The sequence below is a fragment of the Anabas testudineus genome, chromosome 22 (assembly GCF_900324465.2).
Source record: "Anabas testudineus chromosome 22, fAnaTes1.2, whole genome shotgun sequence".
Lineage (NCBI taxonomy): Eukaryota > Metazoa > Chordata > Actinopteri > Anabantiformes > Anabantidae > Anabas > Anabas testudineus.
The window spans coordinates 10157674-10180669 of NC_046630.1; the positions used below are offsets into that span (position 1 = coordinate 10157674).

At 39.7% G+C, this 22996-nt stretch overlaps 1 protein-coding gene across 1 annotated transcript; it reads left to right on the forward strand.

Moving 5' to 3' along the window:
• Positions 1 to 1613: 1613 nt before the first annotated feature.
• On the forward strand, positions 1614 to 13022 carry LOC113148476 (doublecortin domain-containing protein 2C). The gene is made up of 13 exons (XM_026340175.1): positions 1614 to 1619; positions 1982 to 2036; positions 2174 to 2441; positions 2784 to 2832; positions 3012 to 3088; positions 3199 to 3330; positions 3819 to 3971; positions 4068 to 4116; positions 7542 to 7674; positions 9182 to 9282; positions 9820 to 9948; positions 10194 to 10301; positions 12933 to 13022. Exons 1-13 carry the CDS (start codon positions 1614 to 1616, stop codon positions 13020 to 13022), a joined length of 1350 nt encoding a protein of 449 aa, XP_026195960.1.
• The last annotated feature ends 9974 nt before the right edge of the window (positions 13023 to 22996 follow it).

Genomic DNA, 22996 nt, shown 5'->3' on the forward strand with positions numbered 1-22996 from the left:
ATAAATATTAACTGATAATTTAAAAAAAGAAACATCCGTGTAGTGGTTTTTTTTCTGCTCTTGGACTGATTCTACTTATTTATTGGTGCAGTGCCGTGAATCAAATCCTAAAATGATGCAGGCCAGCCTCCACCCTATTTATAAACCTGTATTGTAACCATTTAATAAACTGGAATTTATATTTTGTTCCTTTGGCCTCTCCGTGGGTCACATCAGACATTTTGACTATAGGAAAAGCACATGCATTTTTGATATCATTATAGATAGTTCTGTAAGAGCTACATGAAATTGAGCAGTTCTAACAAGTTAGACATGTACTGTAAGAAAATGAAAACATAATGCAACAATGAAAATGTGGCTTTATTTCTGTCAACAGAAAATAGCTCTCCACTACGACTCCACCAATGCTATGACCTTAATAATAAATGAATAATTACCATCTTTGTGATAGTTTCAACAAAAACTGAGAAAATATAACCTTGTAAAAGAAGAATTCATGGCAGAGCTGTAGTATTGGACTGGATTAGATTGTACAGGTGTACCTTATGAAATGGTGAGTGTATCTCATTAGCAGTAAATTAAATCTGATGGTGTGAATTAAACACATTGGTATACTACGCTGACTTATGCTAATAAACCAAATTAACACTGATTCAATCATTCTGTGACAAGAAAAAATAACATATTGTCTAAAGAAGGAGAATTAACAACTAAAATAAATGAATTATACATGGTTATTGTTTGACAGAGTAACACCACTGCATTACAAAAACAAGACATTATGCATCATAATTACATTTTCTTTTTTGAAAATGTAATTTTAGTTGTGCGATTAATGCAAGTTGTCTTACAGTCCTGGCTGCCATTGTTTTTTTTAAAGATGGGCATCCCAGCTGAGATGATATCCTATTGCGTGCCTCCATGAAGGCGAATTTGAATATGCATGATGCAGTTCTCCTAATAAAGCACAGCACCAGTCCCTTAAGAAATGAATAATTAATGCTGTGATGAATTATGCATTTAATTGACCAGGAGTTGTCTGGCCTAAACCAATTAGGTGCCATTGTTGGTGCAATCTCTAGTTACCTCTGTGGTAAACAATTTAGACAGCTCTGCCCAACAGTGGACTGGCAGATAATCTATTGTGAAAATGGCCTGCAACTGTGAGATATGCCTGCAGTGCATGAAAATGAAGAAATAAACACACTGCATCTATCTCATGTTATATCTGTGAAACACCTATCAAAATACCACATTAGTAATATGTCTATTTAGTGATATGTAGGCCTAGTTAAAGTTTCAAAACTAAAAACAATATGAATAAATAAATGAATACACTAATTTGTTTGTCTTTCGTTGATTCTAGTGGTGTCGAGGTGTGAAGCCGCTGTATTGTCACCTTGAACAGTTGGCTTGTCACACTGTGTAAGCCAGCTGAATAAGCTCCGTTAATCCATACGGGTGTGTATCTGTGCCTCGGAGTTGCTTGCAGAGGAGTTGGTGGACCCAAGCCAGACTAAAGGTGAGCCAATACTGGAGTCCCTCACTCTGTTTATGCCAGATGTAGTAGGCAGCTGTTGCATCAGTAGCTTATAGTATCCAGGCTTCCAGACATGCAGGTGCAAATGCACACAACTATTTATTTAACTTTAACACAACAGGGTTAGCTTGCAATGCATATCTCACCACACATTGCAGCACTGGTGTGCAACAGTCCAAATGTAGATAATCTAGGATTGCTGAAAGAAAACTGCAGAGATAACACCATGTTACCTTGGACATCCAATGCCAATGGCCTACATTTATAGTAATAGATCATAGAGCTCTTCCTATGCTAGAAAAATTGCGATTAATAGCTGGAGTGGATTTACAAAGATCATGTTTACATCTGTCTCTCGGGCTGTTTCCGCCCGGCTGTTGCCATAGAAACTCTTCCGTTTAATTAATGTTAGCTAACGTTACACATTAAAGCTAACAACAGAGACGGTGGATAGGTTTCTACACCTCTCATGTGGAAGAATTGGTTTACATATCAGGTGCTGGCTCCAGTTACGCCTCCGCAGGCTCAAGAACACCCGCCACTGACACATTTACGTTTGACACCATCATGGTACGTTGCCAGCTAGGTTAACTGGCTAGCTAACGCTAACGCTAACTATGTCCCGCACATCAGGGAGAAGAGATGCACCACCGTCGAAAACAATAATTGTCTACAGGAACGGGGACGCTTTCTATCCGGGAAGAAAAATAGTTGTGAACCCGCGGCAAGTGTCGACCTTTGACATTTTTTTGACCTCTTTGACTAAGGGGCTCGACGCTCCGTTTGGCGCCGTGCGGAAGCTGTACACCCCGTTTCATGGCCACAAGGTTCAGCACCTGGACGAGCTGCAGCACGGCAGCGTGTACGTAGCAGCCGGAAGTGAGCAGTTCAAACAGCTGGAGTAGGTACCACGCTGGGAAGGTGTGTGTGGGTCAGACCCAGATCAGGAGGGCCGATCACTTCCATCAGACCTGAGATCTAGTCTGGATAGAGGTGTATTTGTTTAAAAGCCAGTCTTTCATTTGCTTTTCAGTCTGCTTTTGTGCTTTAAGTGGACTTAAAGTGTCTAGTATATCTAGTATTTAGCCTGATTTTTAACCCACTTTTTGTTTCGCCTTCCAGCATTAAAGCCAGTTTTCCTGTATTTTATCTCAAGATTCTCCTGTTCTCTGAACACCAGAATCTGTGTCAGCGCTTGATGCCTGACTTTGAGTCATCCTCATGATTTGTTAATGACTTACAGCTATTGTGAGATCACGGCCAAGAAACCACAGCAGAAGAAAACTGAACAGGTAAAATCCCTTTTTTCACAATTACCAAATCATCAACCTCTTTTCCGAAACATACATATCATTACCAAAACAGGTGCTATTTGAAATGTTAACAAGTTTATCAGAGGCAGTGTCAATAAACATACTTAAAACTATACTTAAAATTTCTGTTTACCTATATTAATTTTAAAACCTTTCAGATCCGACCTGTGGTCCACAGCAGAATAGTGGTTTCTGCCCGCTGGAGCAGAACTGCAGATGAATCTTGTACAATAAAGTGAGTATTGATTTAAAACAAACAAAAAAGCAAAAACTGTGTTACACTGTGGTATAAATCTTTTTTTTCTTCTCTTCCCTCTATGGCTCATGTAATGCTGTGTTTTACAGCGTCTTTATGAACGGAGATGTCTTGGTGCCTCCAGTTCGAATCCGTATCCCTAAGTATACGCTTAGAAGTTGGGAAAATGTTTTAGCTATGGTGACAGAGAAAGTGCGCCTTCGTACGGGCGCCGTGCACAGGTAATGTCTGATACTAAAACATTGTATTAACTGAATCATGTGCCGTACTTCTTCTGTACAAGTGTAACAGACCAGCTTTTATGTTTATTTTTCATATATACTACTGTATGTCATGTTTATCATATAAACATAGTTAATCAGTCCCAATAAACATTCATGATTTTCTATATAAAGGAAATTTGATTAGTGGATGCTTTCCAGTCAGTTTAACGGCAGCAACATGTAGCACAGAGGAATGATGTTTCTAATTAATTAGTGATTGGGACCGTGTTGGGATGTGATGTGCTCGCTGGAATACATCCAGAACTGCTTGTTAGGCAAACACTGCTTTGATGGATTTTTAAAAAATATGCTAACATTAAATTTAACCACTCAAACAATATTTCTAGCATCTTGTATTCATTTCCAAAACACTGATTTAAAAGCATGGCTGAAACAATCACAAATCATAACTCCACTTTGTGGTATTTCTTTCTTTATGTTCCAAGGCTTTACACATTAGGTGGACGTCCTGTCTGTGGTCCTGCTGAACTGGAAAACAACCAGCACTATGTCGCAGTTGGTGCAGAAAAGTTTAAAGCTCTCCAATATGACCAATGTGTTCCTAGGGATTTAATCAGGGAGAACAACATGACCGAGGGGTATGAGACCTTTGATGCCAGTGAATTTTTAGGTTTATATTTACACAAATCAAAGGTATGTTTGGCAGTTTTTTGTTTCCCTTTTTGCCTCTGCAGCCAAGACAGCCTGCCTGCTATTAGAAAGACAAGACATGCAAAGGATGTGGTGAGTACCATTGCTTCAGAGTTTTTCCTCAATTCCTCCTAGCTTATTGTGGTAATACCTTGATAGTATCAGTTGAGAAGTGTATCTGTGCACACAGCATTTCAATTAACATACCCATATGTGAGACTTTATGTGGGGGTGCAGTTCGTTATGAAACAGCACTATCATCAATCACTGTCTGCAGGAGGCATTGAGTTACCGTTGCTCTCCACTTTGATGGGTAATCCCCACAGAGACAGGCTGGCCCACTTGATCAAGTGCAGTGAGCCTTGTAGACAGATCATATGCACCAGGGGTACAACAGAAAGATCTGCTATTCAAACCAGAACCAGGACAATTTGTATTGTGATTAAGTAGACATTGAAGTGCCTCGAATCCATATGAGATTTGCTCTGCTGTGGGCCACCAAATCACACAGTGAAGTTGAGAACATGCCCACTCAGCAGGTTGAGGTGGAGATGGGGGCCCCTTATGAGACATGTGTCTGACACCTGATTTTTCTAAACATGAAAGATGACAGTGCTGTGGCAGGTGCCAATTTTTTCAGATGGAGAAAAATGCCCCAAGCTGAATCTCCTGCTTTTTCTGTGGAGGACCATTTATTAAATGCTGGTGCTTTTTGTAAGATTTTCTATCTTATTAAAACACATAAAACAGACATAAAACAATAGATGAAAACTGTTGTTGGCAAACTTTGCTTTACTGGAGTTGATTCATAACACGTTGGGATTTCTGAATCAACATTGCAGAAGACTTTCATTGTAGCTTTTTGCTATTTCACATAGCACCATGAGGGGGAGACAGAGACAGAGCTATGTCTGTGTTATACATCCACCAGCTCATTGTAGTATTACTCATTCACTACACATGTTCCTGCTGCATTTACTTCCCTTGCCTCTTTGCCTGAGTCTTCATGAATTTGTAAACATGATTTGACCACTTAATAACCTTTGGTAGGGGAAAGATACATGTGAGGAAATTTGCCCACTCTGCCTTGATCTGTGAGCTGTTTAGCGAACTGGTTACTCATACATTTATAGGGTCATGTCCATCATTAATTTCAGTTTGACCTCACAAAACAACAGCAGTCTGGTTGGAAATGCCTGTAAAAAGATCCTTTAAACATGTCCACTGAGGCTATATAAAATGTAACCTTGCTTTGCTAGCTCACTGTATGGGAACCGTGTCTGTCCTGTCCTGTCTGCTCCAGCAGTGGACCATTTTTACACTGCCGAATGGGACATCTGGTCTGGTGCAACCATTGAAGTCTAAACTGACTGCTCTGCAGAGTGTAATATTGAAAGTCTTCAGCACACCATGTTCCCATTGGAGGCCAGCATATATGCTGAGTTAGGTGTTCATGGACATGATGAGGCAGAAACTTTTGAGGGAGGCATGGCATAAAAAGAAGATTAATAGGACAGAGAGAAATGCGAAAAGACTAATGATGTGGATCAATGCAAAGCACTTTGATATTACAGTAATCATGATGATCATATATATCATTCACATATACTTAGCATGAAGCTCTCTGTAAAAACTCAGCCCAGAAAGGATGACTAAACCTTTAATAACTGTGCTTCCTGACATCAGTGATGACTTGCTGCTGCTCCTAATTTCTCCGCTTTTCTTGGATGAGCTCACTGGTTGGAGGAAGTGGCAATGCCCTGTGGAAAACTGTACCCACTCACTGCAGCCAGCATGTCTGCTCACTGAGGACCTGGCCCTGGGAGTGGCTCCTACTGATACTACAGCCAATATAGCTGCAGAATGCCAGCCCAATTGGTTGGGACCCCTATATTTCCCTTGGCTATCATATCTCAATGTCCTCCTGTTGACTCCTGTTCTCTGCCATTTGAGAGGGCCACAGAATACTTGCTGTCCAGCCCCCCTGAGCCCCACACTAACTCCAGCACTCTCTTTCTCTCTCTGTTTCTTTCTCTCTGGCCTCCTGATACACACAGTTGTCTGCTCCCACAGGACATGGTACTGTAGACATGTAATGCACAATGAGAGGTTGGATGACCTAAGCTTTTTCTCTGCCGTGTTTCCAGTGGTGCTGCTTCTTGTACTGTACTCTCCCAGTGCTGTAGCGGCCCCTGTCTTCTGCTTTCCTCTCCCCAAGTGAGACAGTCTTGATTTAAATGTGGTGCTTTAAATAAGCTCTATTTACATCTCACCACCAGGCTGTAAACATGGAAAACAAGATGTTTGATAGCTGAAATGCATTTTGATTTTGAACTATAGCATGAAGTTGTTGCACATCACTCAGATGAACTGAGGCTACAGCTTACTGCTGTGACAGTGCCACTGCTCTCCTGTCTTTGGTCTTGTGTGGTTTGTGGACAGTACAGCACTAGAGTGTGAACTCCATTTCAACTCTCCTTCGATGAATATACCAGGCGAACTTCACTCTCCTTTTGTTGTTTTAGTTTTCTCCCTCGGCCCACCAACGGCTGTAGAAATTCAAAAGAATATCAACAGACTTTGCCTCTGTATTAAAGACAGCAAACAAGTGAAGAAACAATGCTGCTATTCCCCAGACTCCATGTTAGTGAGCTTGCAAACACCATTGCCAGAAGTGTATTCTGGTGGAAGCCTGAGATCACTGCACTATCCCCCGAGCCAGTGCAGGGATCCAGCCAGGCAGCTGCAGTAAAGAGCACTGTAGCTGTAAAGAAGCATTAAGTCTGCTCTCTCCTACTCTCTGTGTCTGTGTCTCTCATTCTCTGTAAGGGAGACATAGCTCACCTTGCTACCTAGAGAGAGAATGGGAAGCCTGTGAGGAGAAAATTGCCTTTTGTGGAAGCATTAATTCAGATGTGTACCATGCTGTCTGAACATTGCTCTTAACTCTCCCCACTGTTCTGTCTTTTCCCCTCTTTTCCCTTCCCTCTTTCATTCTCACACCGTGCAACTAAGTCCTAAGCCTCTTTTTTTTCCTTCCCCTCTCCATCAATAACCTTCGGCTCTCTACTGCTGAAGAATAAGTTATTCCCTACGACTCTCTCCCTTTCCTTTTAAGCGTGTTTGGATTTTCATTGTTTGATCTGGCTTGATAAATAAGACAAATGCAGTCAGAAATTCACGGCTGCCCCATTTCATCAATAAATGATTAGTTTGCCATGCTCCCTAGTGATTGATAGGTTGTGCACGGGATGTATTGGAACCAGATGAATTCAATACCGTGGGAGTCATGGGGGAGCTACAAAGCATATCAGCTCATGAAAAATTGAGGTCAATGGAAAATGTTTTTTAGAAAAAAAAGAGCAATGAAAAGAGGAGAAACAAGTTTCGCAGAGTTTTGTCTTTTCTTATTCTTCTTCTCTTCTTCTTTACAAAAAACAGCTAAAAGTCAATGATGGATGTCAGGAAATATGCACAAATCTGTTAAGGCCTATTTTCTCCTCTCTTTTGTTATGTAGTTTGCTTTTACCGGTTTTAGGGAGGACCTTGAGCACACAGGCAGGGGCCAGATGAAGAAATACATAGTCAAACCAGAGAGAACCACACAACAGAGGCAGGTGTCCAGAAACCCAGTTCTCTTTGCAACAGAGGGTAAGCTGAACAATTCTGTAGGTTGTGTGTCTTTTGCTACAGTGTGTGTGTCTGTGAGGGCATATGAGTCTTAGTTTGTGTTGGGAACATAAAGAAAATCTAAGATTTGATAGGTAAAGGAGCTTTCTTTAGATTTTTAACCTGTTTAAACAGATCACAGCTCCCTGCACTTTGAAAGAAACATGACTCTTTTCTGTGAATATTAAATAGAGAAAAACTTCAAACACTGTCAAGGGGGACTTTAAATCATAGATGGATTCAATTATGCCATTTTGTTGAATATAAATCCAGATAGACTTGGTTCATCCTCCCTGTAGGGGAAAACAAAATGCTCTAATTTTCTCCTGATGTGGGAATCAAACTGGTAATAAGTTATTAATCACAAATAACAGTGACAAAATATCATAAAAGTGATAAATACTCCTTTTGACTGATGGGTTTGGACATTGTAGCAGTTTTACTGCTACTGTTTAATAGTGATATTCTGTTTATGATTATGCTAATAGACTTTTGTGTCTTTACTTCATCTATTCAACTCAATTGTTGTTTCATGGGTGTTCGTTTTACCATGTGTGCAGCAATACAGGGACTTAAGCTGACACACTCATCCTGAGCTACATGTGACATTATATGGTAGCATAAATTGGATAATGCTACAAATAAAACGCGCCATCCAAAGCGCATTACATTATTTTTAGGAAAAAACTGGAAAGAAAATCAGCTAAATCAACATCAGGCAAAATGTAGCACTGAAGTGCACTTTCTTCAGAAGTAGTTACTGAATCCCCAGTGTTTAAAAAGATAAAGTAACCACCATGTACCTCCACCTTCCCAGCATTGTTTACAAGCATAGTGTGGTGCAGCGTTCTTGTTTCTTAGTAAAGTGAGTCTAGAAAGAGATGGAAAAGTAAGATATAAGTAAGTATAGCATAATAAAGTCTTTAAGTTTTGCAGCTCTCGTGGCCTTTTTGAGCTAAACCATAAACCAAAATAATTTTCTATACATGGTTTTGTCTCAGTGGTTATTGATATATACCACACTAGGGAATGTAATAATTAAATAAAATTACTTATGACTGTTGAAATAGATTCAATCTTGCTACTATGTTTTATTATTCATTATTGAATCCAGCAGCCACAGACAAAAAGGAATTTGTTTGAAGGAATAGAAGGAAAAAAAACAAAAAAAAACATATTCCCCACATGCATCAAGAGCAACTTGCCACTGTCAGGAACTAACCCTGTACTCAAAGTTCACGCTGGCTGGCCATATTTGTGGCAGGCCAGCTGTGGCTTTCTGTGGCCCTTTCGTCTGAGAGACCACTCTAAATAAATAAATGGCTTGACAGCAGCATTGATCTCTTGTGAAGTTGAACAGAAGAGGAAAAGGGAGAGGAGAGGAAAGCAGGGGGTGATGGAGGGATAGAGAGAGAGAGAGAGAGAGAGAGAGAGAAGAAGACGGTGACTGCCAGCAGATGAGGTAATTGTGATTAATCACTTTTCTCAGAGGGCAGCGTATTCAATGCACAAAACAAAAGAAGTGAGATGGCAGGGGCAGTGGAGGTGCAGGAAGATCGCCAGTTGAAGGTGGACCTGCCAATTGATCAGGTAAAACACAGCCCCATACAGTATTGCACCCTTTAGCACACAGTCTTTGACTCGCTCAGCCTCTCTATCCGACAGGAAGTAAGAATTGATCGCTCTCTAAAAACACTTTGATCGGCATCACCATAGATAAACATGCGTCACCTGTTCATGGGCTCTGTCCATTTAACTCAACAATATGCTACATATAATATTCATTTGTTATTTTAATGTAACAGCTAGTTGTCAATGAAGGCCAACAGAAGTATAAACATCGATAAACATCATAACAAGCTGTTTCCATTAAATGTAAAAGGAATGCATTAGATGGAAGGAGTGTTTGCAGTGCTCACTCCATTTTCCACTCATTTTTGTTTTTCACCATGAGAAAAAAATGAGAACATTCTTCTAGTACAGTGCAGTAACATTTTCTGCTCATAATAAGCCCCACGAATGCTCAACAGAACAAGTTACATAAATATATAAATATTTTGCAAAATCAATACAGCACTACAGTACAGTGTAGGCCAGCAGGGGATCTTGTTTTTTCCCTCCCTGCAGGTTGAGGCCAAGATTGTTGAAGAGGAGTATGAGGATAAGAGTTTTTCTGCAAGTCCCTGCAAGGCCTCCTTCCATGATTCAGAAGCCTTAGGTCTACAGAGGTCTTTGTCTACATGTTCCAGGAAGGATGTAAGTGCATTTATTATAATTAATAGTTCACTTTTACTTTATTATTATGTCTAATTTTTTAATTTGCTCTTGGATTAGGTTACGTAAAATGGTCTAACCAGCAATTGTGATAATCACCATTTCCGTAATTGCAAGAGCATCATATAGAGCTGCTTCCAGCAACTATAGTTTTATCCAATTTGTGTGTACCTTGTTTCTCTGTCTCCATGGTTCTCTCTGACTATTGTGCACTGTGTGTTTTACAGCACAGCCTTTCTCCAGGGCAAGAAGAGTCAGGAAAAGGCACAAGGCAAAGTACTGGTACTGGAGACAAAGGATTAAAGACACCTGAGCCCCAGATAGAACTTGATGCGGTATGAGTTTTCTGAGCTTAGCTGGAGCTACAGACGATGCACAGATAGTATAACAGCACCAAGCTTAAAACTACATAGATGTTTGTTTTTGCTGTAAGAGCCCAGTAAAAGTATGTGGTTGTGCTTGATGTCTGTCGTTTCTCTGGTTATTGTGTACGCTCACAGTGATAAAGTAGGACTGAGTGGTGTTTACTGATGTTTTTGCATGGATTTGGGGTTCCTGGAGATTACACCCATTTACATTAAATTATTTTGCTCTAATAATCCTCGAGGGACAACAATATGAAGCAGTGTAACTCTGATGAATGCACACAATAGTTGTAGTGATATTACTATTCTGAGCAATTTCATTTGGCTTTAAAATGAGGAGATATTGAGTCTTATTTAAGCAATCAATAACCTTGAACATTTTGTTTTAATGAAAACTATAATTTCAAGCTGTGGCAATTACACCATAGGGAAATGTTTTGGTGTGGTGATGATTTTGCTGCCGTATGCTCTTTTGCAATAAAGATATTCTTATTGGGATAATTATTGACTTCTGGGGGCCAGTTATGACCCTGGCTAAAGACCTCATCAATAGCTTAATTCATTACTTATTGCTTTTAGTCATACATGAATGTTGCTGATTCAGATTGGCAATGGATTGCTGGGAATGACCATTAGATAATGGAAAATAATAATAATAAGCCCTGTACACAGTCAGCTCCTTTTTGCAATAATCATCATGCCAAGCAGTTTTTGATTTGTCAGCTAACGAATACTGACATAAGGAGAAGGTAGAATTTTTTATTGCGAGCTCTCCCAATGAAAAGATCATGCCTGAGCACATCTTAAGCAGGGTTAATTGTAGTTCACGGTACAACGGTCCAGATTGTGTCGGTGCTGAAGAAATCATACGAGTCTGAAATGTGGAAAGTCACAGGAGACATCATAAAGGAAACTTTTTAAAAACAGCTTGTCCCTCACTAAAGTTTTGCTTTTGCTAGCCAACCTGTTTCATCTTCAACTATGTTTTATCAAGAATTAAAGCATATTTATAAATTAATGTCGTCCGTGCAGAAATGATGATGCAGCAGGTGAAAACCCCTATAACTTAAAGTCTAACCATCACTCATGTATAGGTTCCTTTTCTTCCTTTGAGGCCAAACAGACTGTCACTGTCTCGTTGTCGGCAATCTCATCATTTAGAGGGCTGTGAATAATAATGAGGCATAACTGCACTGCTATGACTCATACTTTGAGCTGAGTTCGGACAGATTTCCTCCTGCTCCTGTACTCAAATATGTGAAATGCCCCATGTACTCCATATATGTGCATGTATATAGTACTGTATACTGTATATTGATGACCAAATTCAATTACATGATTACATTTTCAGCCAAAGCTTTAAATGATTTATTACATTGAATTTAAATAGTGAATACATTTACAGACAGGACACCGGTGAGGTAGTTGTGTGATATTGACCTGTGTGGTCCAGGCCAAATAAAGAATAACGAGATTCAGCATCTCTGCCAAGTGGAGATGTCCACTGGGAGTGAAGACAGGCTATCTCAGTGGAAGAGAGCAAAGGATGGCGGGCCGGAGCCTGATGCACATTTATCAAAGCTTTTCTTATAATCACTTGAATGACTTTTGTTGGGCTTTGTGAAGGTTGGGTTTTCCTTTAGAGTGCACTCTGTGAAGGAGCTGATTGATTTCATGAGGGGGGTTACGTCTATGTTATATGTAGATGTCATACACTTTGAGGAAATGCAGACAAGGGTAGATTTGTACTCACTAGTGTGGTATTGTTTACAACTATCATTTGTTTTGATTTAACAATATCGGCTGATTTATCAACCAGCCGGCTAAGCATTTTTTCTTAATTAATATTGTTAGAAATGCCAATAAGACTGGGGATGTTTGATCAATTGTCTTCCTCTTCTTAAGAATTTGGTGATAAAAAATCGAATCGTTATTGACTGTTGCATTGATCCATTCCTTTCCTTTTCCAATGCAAACCCATTTCATTTGTCTTTGAGCTGTTTTCCGTGCTCCTATTCCCCCAAGCGTAGGTTAGCCATTTCAAAGGCCCTATTCTCTCATGCAAGGTCAACTATAATCAACTCTAGACAATGTCACCGCCTTGCTTTTCCAGAGAGCTAGGCAGAGGAAGACGACTCCTTTGGGCTTTTAAGGACCTGCTGCATTATACCATTCAATTACTGTTCATTAGACAGTGTACAGCCATTAATCAGACTGAGATGTTCTGCTAGTCCTCAGCAGGGACAATGAACTGTGGAAATTTATTCTGGCTTCCTGTCTGGACCACTGTGTAGCAGTAAGAAAAGAAATGACACTTTGGAATTCACTGAAGCTTTCAGTACAGAGACATCCTAAACTGAACTGCTACTCCACTCCCTGGATCAGTTTTCAAGTGAGGTCCTCGTCATCATCGTCTTCATGCCGACCCGTCTTTGATTTTAAAAAACAGGCTTTGTCAAAGATTTACCACATATAGGAGAGGGTACCAAGAATCTGATATATCACTAGAAGGGGAAAAAGGTGACAGATTTACTGATTAAAACTGCATATGCATTGAATATGACTAGATGATGATATGAGAAACTGATTTATGTTTTCCAGGAGGCTAAAGAGAAGGAGGTGTCTTCCAGCCTCGACAGAATACGGTCACGGATGTCCCGGTTTTTCAAGGGTAGGTTCATCAAAGCATAAAGCCTGGTAGTAGCTCATTGGCGGCAGCAGCGACGGCCCCCGCGTTCCCCTCTGCAGCACCTAATGCACCAATAAAGAGACCACTAATACACTCTGCATTACCAGTTCCTCTCTCACATTGCATGTCACTGGATACTCAACCACTACTCAACATCTGGGAGAGCTTTAAGCCATGCTTTATGGAGACCATCTGGTTTAGTGCTTTTTTTCTTTTGCCTCTGCAATCTCCGATGACTTATTCCAGTATTAAAGGCACCTGCACATCAAGGTGTGCCATGCTGAGAGCGTTCTTTATATTTCCTATGTCATTTGTAATTTGGAACCACTCAGACAGAATGGGAAGGATATGCCTTGTTTTACCTATACCTCGAGATTCATGCTACTATGAAAATCCATTATTTTCCTCATGACTCTTATTCTAAGTAGAACTGCATGGTCTGGCTTTAATTTGATTGATCTAGAGAAGAACACATCTGAAAAAAATACAAAGTATGTGCTGTATACACTTGATTATAGGAGAATGACGATAACAAACCAAAGCAGTGTTTTAAACTTGACATTCCACTTTGTTAGGAGAATGTGCCTTTCTGTTGGTCCAGGCAATTTCACTCTAATTGACTACATAACATAGGCTTTGATAATGAGGCCCATTCAGTGGTTTCCCTGCATCTTCTGTGTCCCTTGTGAAAATTCCAAAGGTGGCTAAATAGAACGGGATGTGAAACCCTGCAGGTGGTCGTCACTGTCTGCCCTTCAATATGAGGTTTGCTCTGTCAGTAACACAAGGAAAATCAATGCATCCTGCACTAACAGCAGGCTCCATGCTTCACACATGTCACCCGCGCTGTATTTGTAGGACACATATAAACATCCATGTGCGTGCACATGTGAGCCGAGTTAGGTTGAAATGTTTTTAGTGTTTATGTGTTTTTCACGCAAGCGCGTATGATTTTAATATATATTTCAATTATCCACATCTTGAAACTGGAGGTTGAGATACAGTCTTGTACACTCTAGTACTGGGTATGGATTCTCTGGAGAACATCAGTGGACACTGCAGGGGGCATTTGAAATAAATCACAGCACATTATTGCTTGCCGACTCCAGAGCCACAAACTCATCTTTCTGTCTCTTCCCCATTATATTGGTGTTGCTGTTTATGAATGGTTCTGCATCATTCATGCCTGATATTCCCTAGCTGTCACTGTGGATCTGCAGATGACACAGGTACAAAGCATAACTGGGCACTCGCAGTCCTAGTGTGATTTGAAATGAAATGCAAGTGATCTCTGACAGACTGAAACCTGTGTGCCACCTGCTTTGCATCAAAAACGTCAGTGTTCTCACTGGTTTTTTATCTTCAAAAGGAATTCTCAGCTGAGTGAAAATAAGAGGCCTTTTTCTAAAAGCATATCTTCCGTCATAGCACTTACCCTGCCTCCTTCAGGGTATTCCATCTTGATGTCCATGTATATAAGCAAGAGATACTACAGTGTTCAGTTTGACTCAGATTCTCCTTCAAAAGTTATTGGCACCATGGACAATGGCCTTGTAATTTATGACGACTGTTAGGTCCTCTGACAGAAGTTGTAAAGCATCTTGACTGATTGTGTAGATATGAGATGTGTGCAGTCATGGCATATTGTCTCCTGTACGTGTGCACGCCATGCAGAGAGGTGCATGGCTTGCTCTGTCACAGATAAATTACTCCTCACAGTCAAATTAAGTTGTTGTAAATCACCTCATGGACCTGAGACTAGTCTTGAGTGACGACCTTTACGCCTATTTGACTTTAACTCTTATTTATGTTAATCACATCTGTATTATAGTGACAGTAAAATTGTGTCATACCCTTAAAGGTCATTGTTTTGCAGAACAGCATATGACACGGCCTGGAAAAAGACAGTGGTTGTGTTTATGACTAAGAAGTCTTTAATGTTCACAATAAAAGATGTTCTTTTTATCCTGTCTTTGTTCAAGAAATAATGAAACATTCTCGTTGCTTGTTTTGATCTGTGTGAAAGAGGTATGTACTTTAGAGAAAATATAAATAAGCATAGTATTGATTTAACTTCTCATCTCATACACACCAATACCTAACATACAGCTCTAAATAGAACACAGCATTGTTTATCAATTAGCGTGTGAGCATTACAGATGTATAGTGTGGGTTTGAAAAATAGCTTCATGATATTTACATGGCAAAAGGAATCACTTGTTCTATGGATGTTAGTCCACTGTAGCATTTCTTATGACACAAAATTTAAATAATTATCTGTAAGTCATTCTCTCATCCATACTGTTTTTTTTTTTCCTCCAAGCAAAAAGCAGATGCTATCCTTGGGGAGGGCCTCACTGAGAGAAAATGAGAGCCTTTTGTTAAGTACAGTGGAGCTGAAGGAAAATGTATGCTTTTCTTCTCATTCATCATATACATGTCATGAGAGGCCTTCAAAAGCCAGCAGCCCCCCAACAGCAGTATGTATTATTATTATTTTTTTTTTACATTTACATGGTAAAAATAATAAGTTCCAAAGACAGCGTGTTGAAAATCAGCCATTGTGATGTGAGAACTACATCTGCGTGTGATCTGAGCTGCACTTGAGATGACAGGCTCTGTGAAGTGCACCACTGCCCAGTTACACATTAGCTCTGATTGCCAGTTTGTTCTGTGTGTAGCCCATAGCTTTGAACTCCGTCTAAAGATGAAAGCCAACCTTGTCCACAGTGTGTCCACAGTAGAATGTTGCTGTTGCTTATTTCAGGGACCATCAAGGGCTTTGGTACATTTTTTTTTTTTTAGTTCTTTACCATGCTGGGATGAACATTATGTATAATTTATCATACAGTGCTTCTAGAGACAGAACCCCATCTCCATTTTAATTTAATGCCCCTTCTTTCTGCATCTTGTGTTGTCAGTGGACGATGTATGATATTTCTATGTTTTCTCTTTGTTGTGTCCAGCATATAGACTTTGATATGGGCGGTTCCTGTGGTGAGAGCATTGCCATTCTGTGCTTCTTTCTCTGCTTCTCTTTCCACTAAGACCCAAAGCCGTTGTATGCAGTGTCAGACTGCTAAGGAGCAAACGTCCTCGTACACTACCATCTCCAGAAGCCAGATGCTCATGTATATGATGAAACAGTGTTATAAACCAAATAAAAATGTCTCGCCACTTGACAGCTCCACCGTGAATATATGGCCTCTTATTTCAGTGAATGTGTGCATAATTATGTAAGGTTATGAATATTGCATGGAGCCGCACACTGAGCACGTGGTAAGATGCCTAATTGCGGAGTTTAATTATTAAGAAGCAAAGGTCCTGAGCGGGTTTTGTGAGAAGCACTTTTGATAAATTATTTTTTGCAGTTTTCTGATGAATTATTTTGGGGGTTTGTATCTAATCAGCAGGCATAGTGGACGGTGTAACTGCTCTTGAGAGAGACTTATCTTTCCATGGAGAGGAATTACTATGCTGATTAAATCCACTGAAATCAACTAATAACTTAATGATATTGGAGTGGATCAAAAAATGAATCATTGCTTCTCATAGTGGTGGCTATGAAGAACATAAGGGCGCCATGATGGGTGGAAGGAGGGCTGCTGCCGTTGACCCCGGGGCACAGCTTTAATATTTCTGTGTAATATGAGAGAGGGAATTCGAGAAAGAGAGTGTATGATAGGAAGTACCAAAGCAAAGCTCATATAAACACATTGTGCTGGTGCTTTTCTTCAAGAAAAATGTCCAGAGAGTTTCACTAAACAAGGAATAATAAAATAAATCTTCTAGTACTGCCATTGCACTACCCTTAGTTGCCTGTATAATGACTATTGCTACCACCACCTCTTCCTGGCACGATGTTTTTGTGTGCCTGCACAAAACAATTCCTCTCTTGCTCTGTGTCCAGTTCAAGTACATTTAGTAAGTAGAAAGGTTTAAGGCCTGACCTCGGTTTTGTGTTAAAAGAAAATCAGATAAAAAATAAAACAGGCTTCTCTGCCTGTTATTTCAAATACAGGACTAATGCAGACGATACGAATCACTGACCCACTTCTATGTCATAGTGTAACAGTGCAAAAGTCTGTTCCCCACAAACATGGGATCAAACGGAGGGTAATAGCTGGGCTCCCTTTATTCCCCTCTTACAAAATGCATGTCTGTCTAGCACTCATGAAATGCAGTCAAGCTGCTTTTCACAAGCCAGGGCAAATATTTGAATAATTGATTGGCATTGATGTGAGAATCGTCTCTGTTTATCCTGTAGTTGTTTGGTGTAGAAGTCTCCCGTGGAGGGCAGGGGCATGGCCATCTGTCAATAACACGATGGTCGTCTCACATGGTGGCTGCTCTGACCGGCTGAGACGCTTCAGTGAGCAGCTGAACAATTGTTCTCAATGCGATGTTAAGTCAACTACACTACTTCTGAATGGAGGTTTGATTTGTTTCAGGTCTGTTTCAGTCAGGCGTCCACAAAGCATAAACTAATTCTGTTCTTTTACTGTGATATAATTGCAGTAAGTAGAAATGATAGATTGCTGTGGAGGGCGGCATATTGCTGCATATTATAAAAAATAATAGTGAATTCTTAATATAGTATATGCAGAGTATGCATTTGTTCACCTTCCTAAACAAACCAACATACAAACAATTCTTTACAGCAAATATCTGGAAAGAACGCTGTACATATACAATGTAAATTAGTGCTTTGCTCAAGGGCACATAGTGGCTTTTATGAAAGTTTTATAGCACTTTCCAGTAACAGGCTGAACAAAAGCGTCTAGCGAACTTGTGGATCTTGTGTAAGTGAAATGAAGATTGTCAGAGGTCATTTTATACAGAAACGCCTCATGCCTTGAGATTTATACTGTCTCCCACCAGATAAAATTAACAAATATTGTTATAAAAAGACCTTTTTTGCCACTGACATCCTCCGCAGCCATCAGGAGGTTGCTTGTCTCTCTCTCTCTGTTCCATCCTGCTTGTTCTGACTGGCTCTAGCTAATGGCTGGAAGCACAGCTAAAAGCCCTCAGTGTGATAAGGTAATGTGGAGTCAGACAGGACGGAGGGGGATGCTATATCAGTAGGACCATATACTGATTATACAGTGCTGAGAAAAAGGTCTAAAAATAAAAACAAATGGACAAAGCTTGATGATATCACTGCCCCCAGACTGCTGACTGCAGTGTTTGGAGTCATATCCAGATGGTTATGAAGCAGGGATGACAGTGGGAGCTGAGTCTCGCTGTTTTCCTCTTAACTGACCTTCTTGATGTCATGCTTAGTAAATTAAAAGAGGATAACATTGTTTAGCAACACATCCATTAATTATAAATATTTAATTAAGCACATTATGTAACTCAGTGATGTTTTTTTATAACATCCCCAGCGTTGCACTGCAATAAATATATTATGCTTTTAACTGTAGTAGTGGGCAAAATTAAGCTTTAATAGTAAAGTTCTGAAAAATTAAAAGGTCTTTTAATTGAAATGGGCTTGTGTGGAAATAATATAACCTTCCTCTATGTTACCACTCCCTACCATGGGTGTTTTCAGGCTCTTGTAAGCCTGTGGATAATCTCAGCAGCATACTATGCTTGTGTAATTAGTTTGTTTTTCACTTACTGCAGATGATACCAAGTCTAGATAAATGCTGTACCAACCTAACTCCTCTCTCTACTCTTTCCTTTACCTAACCATAGATGTGCGTGAGTACATTTGTTTTTCTATTTTTTTCTGTCTCATCCCCATCACTTCTTTTGCTGTCCCTCATTGGCTTCACTTGTACACGTCTTTCTGTCTCTCTCAGAGAGAGATGGCTGTCCTTGCTGAGATGGATGTGTGCATTCCCAGGGCAGATGTGCCTGTTGTTACCTTGTGTAGCTGGCTCACACTTTAACACCCACCTTGCTTGTCTGGCCTGATGGGACATTGCCTGGGGAAAAAACGTTGTTTTTTGTAAAGAAGTAGATGGTAGCAGACGTCACATACTGTTTTTTTTCCTTTAAGCTTTACCTTTTGTAGAATAGCCTCCAAAGACAGTACATACCGCCTTTTCCTGAAAAACCTTTTTAACGTTTTGTAAAATATACAGAAACTAAAATCTGTGAAAAGTTAATTTTGCTGAACCCTTATTTACCTAACAACCATTCAAAAAGATATTCTAAATATGTTATATATATATAAATAAAAGCAAAGCAAAGTTATAAGGAAAGAGTAAAGTAAAATATAAGAAAATTCAAAATGAGACTTTTTTAGCAAACAGTCCCCCTACTTTAAGACCCATTTTGGCCATTTGTCCCAGCCCCCTCTACTCTCTGTCTCCTGTGGGAAAGTCCTGTGCCTCGGTGAACGGCTCATCCACCCAAACCTCCTTATGGCAAACAGGAGGACAGCCTCTATTTACCACTGGTATATCACATTTCCTTTTAATTACATTTTTTAATTGTTGGGATCGTAGCAGTGTTTCTGCACAGAACTGATGTGTGGCTTCCTTTTTGCATATTACGGTTTCAAGTACATCTGGATGTTTGTGTTAATTATTAATTGATTCCCATGTACCCTTATGATTGTAACGACCTACCTGTGTATAAATATGAAGTTTGGCACAAAGTGATGGGCTTTGACCCATTTCAGCTTTTTTAATGCCAAGTACTTGATTGATGCTTTTAAGCCTGATCATGATACCCTAACCTGTTAGCAGCTGACTTACTTTTGGTAAAAGTTTTACTTTTATAAACTTTTCATTCTTATTTTGCCTGTATCCCACATTTTTTTAAGGTGTGTTGTAGGCATCAAACTTTAGGAGATTATTATAATTGCAATGATCACAGCAAGCACAATCTTTTAATGTCTTAAAAGAGACTGTCTGTGCCTTTAGCCACACCTTATTGGCCTTATTGTGTTTAAGTGTGTAATGCATTGCTTATCATCTTTTTGTATCCTTCTAGATATAATGCTTTCAGTACCACTTGTTTTTTCAGTCATGCATATTCTAAAAGGTTTTTTTAATAAAACTGTTGCTGCATACATGTCCCACAATATTTGAATCTTCCTAACACCCCAAAGTAGCTACAGTACAGTAGCTCTGATTGGGCACCATTTTGCATGACGGCAGCCTGGGCCTTTTTGATTGATTGATTCCATTTCATTGCCATGATAAACTTTTATAACAGCCTTCATTTACTGGCAGCATGTGTGGACCTCTTTAGGAGATCTGGTCTTGATTTCTACATGGTGATCTAAGGATGATAAATCGGTGGGTATGCATAAATTGTATCAGCGAAATCACATGCGCTATGAGCCTTTTGTGTGCACATATGTAAATCCAGCCAGGGATGTTCAGCTCTGTGAAATTGCGTCTTTGTCTACCCTCTAACCATACAATTTCTTTCATTTCAATCTCAGCACGCATTCGGAATAATGTCCCTTAGCTGCTGCTATCATATGTAATGAATGTGCTGCCCCAAAGGTGAGAGCCATAATTGATTAAAAACCATAATGTTTTCCCATGCCTCAGAGTACTCTGATAAGGGTATCTGTAATATGTGAACGTGTATGCATGTAGGTATCATGCACGTGTGTGTTTGTGTATATCACTATGTCCGTGCGGGCATTGCAGGACATCAAAGTCATATGCGATGTGGCTCTGTTTCATCCTGGCTAATGAAGAAGCTGTGAGTGGGCTTCTGGGTCACTCTGGAAACAAGCGCAGCGAGGTCACTTCAAAGGCGGGATAATGACGGATTAAGTCTAAATCATGGCCATGCTTTAGTCGCTGTCTCACATCTAGCCTGTCACTTTGCATTTTATTAACAAATCATCGCAATATGATCTGGTAAAATGTGCCTTCCTTAATTTCCCTTGTCCATCTTGCTCTGCGTAAATCCTCTACATCCAGATTAGTGGATCGTGGGGAGCAAAGTGGTGGGCCTTTTTATAAACCCTTGATGGTGATGAGATATTCTTTCATTAGTGTCCATATATCTCCCCATGTATTCATGTTTTAATGCACTGCTCTCTCTTAGGTTCCTTATTGCTTTGTGCTGTGCCCCTAATAGTGATACAGCTTTTCATTTGTAGTTGCCCTATAGCTTGAAACGAAGATATTTCATTTGTTGACTTGTTCTGTTCTGCATTTTGAATCAACCTACACACCCACAGGCCTTAAATCAATTAAAATAGTACAGTATAAAGAACCCATTTTTGTATCATAAAGCAAAAAGCCATAATATCCCAACCTCTAGAACTACATATATAAAGTAGAAAATAGTGAGGAGTAGGGCAATACTTTGAGAATATTGACCTTTCAGTGCACACCAGCAGTTATAATCAGGGTGATGTGTCATAAAATATATAATTATATATTTTAAATGACAAAGTTAGTTTTAAAAGGGTGGAGCCTAAAGCATACATGTGACAAACATGGCTGACAGTGCAGAGGACAGAGTCAGTGAATGTTTGTAAATTATAAGAAATGTGTGCTACTGGGACAATGACAGGTAAGTGCAGTATTAGTAGAGTGAACTCAAGAACCAGTGAACGGACACGTGTGAGTTTTGGTTGATCATGTCTGTTAAGATAAGTTAGAGCAGCAGGTTTGGCTTGTTACCATGATGGATGCATGTTGACCAGCATGGCGTGCTGGCTAGCTTGCTGTTTGGAGTTATTGTTTGCTAACAAGAGACAGGAGAGTGGCTGTGACTGGGTTGTTTTGATACTGGTTGAAAAGATGTTTGACTGTTTATTTAAAATGTTTAGTGGCTTTGGCATAATACTGGCTTGAGTGGGCTAGCATAACATGCTGTGTGCATGCTGGCTATAGCTTGGCCTAGTTGTTTGACAGTTTGTTTGATTAAATATACAGATGTGCTATGTGCTACTGAGGGCTGCTAAAAAGGTGTCATCACTGTCATTCCTCTTTTCTTCTTTCATTCTTCTGCCATTTGCCAGGATTTGGTTCATTTAAAGCTAACCAATACACGATATGGAGATAAACCTGTTACATCCTGGCAACTTGTGGGATACCCGACCATGTGGAGGACTCTTACAGTGTTACCAAATGTTTTACTTCTTCTTTTACAAAGTCAAAATATAATTAACAATATTAATGCTGGACCTCCTTCCAAAAACATCATCTATCATGAATATTGTCAGGGTTTTAGCACATCTTTACATGTATTGTTAACTGATCTTTGGTTTTTGGTCCATATGTCAACTTACAACAATATCATTGCTTTTCACTGTTGGTTTGACAAAATAAGACACTATAAGCTTGTAATGTGTTTACAGACTCAATCTCACTTTATGGACACATTCCTGCTTATAAGAATTCCTTCAATACAGACCGATAAACCACTGGTCTGTAAATAAAGTAATAAGATCCACCACAGACACGTTGGAGTAGATACTTCAACTATTACTGGAGCTGAATCTGGGCTGTCCAGCCACTGTCCAGAGAGCCTCATTTGTTGGAGGCTCGGTGACAGCTCCTATTTCACCTGGCTTCTTGCCATGTTTAATTGGCCTCATTATGTGATTAACTTAGCAAATTTACCTCTTACCCTCAAGGCCCAGCTTTGAACACTGGCAGACCACAAACCAAAGTCACTCCATCACCAAAACCACAATGTCAGCATTTATGCCGGCCATCACATTCCACTGGGAAGTTTTCATTTTCCTGCAGAGATGTCTGTTTGCCTATATATATAATCTCTACACCTTTGACTCAACACAGTTTTTTTTTTTAATGCACTAATTCATTCTAGGATGATTAGCAATGTTTCATTGTTTCTTTAGAAATGCTTAGTATGCGCATTATGTTGCTTATCGTGCATTATATGCTTTGCATGGTTTCTGCAAGCTCTGTAAATTTTTCTATTATTCATGGGCTGTGTTGGGTCATTTTGGTTAATGATGGCCTTCAGAGCTCAGCTTCACACTTTCAAAAAGTTTTCTATATGAAAAATAAATCTG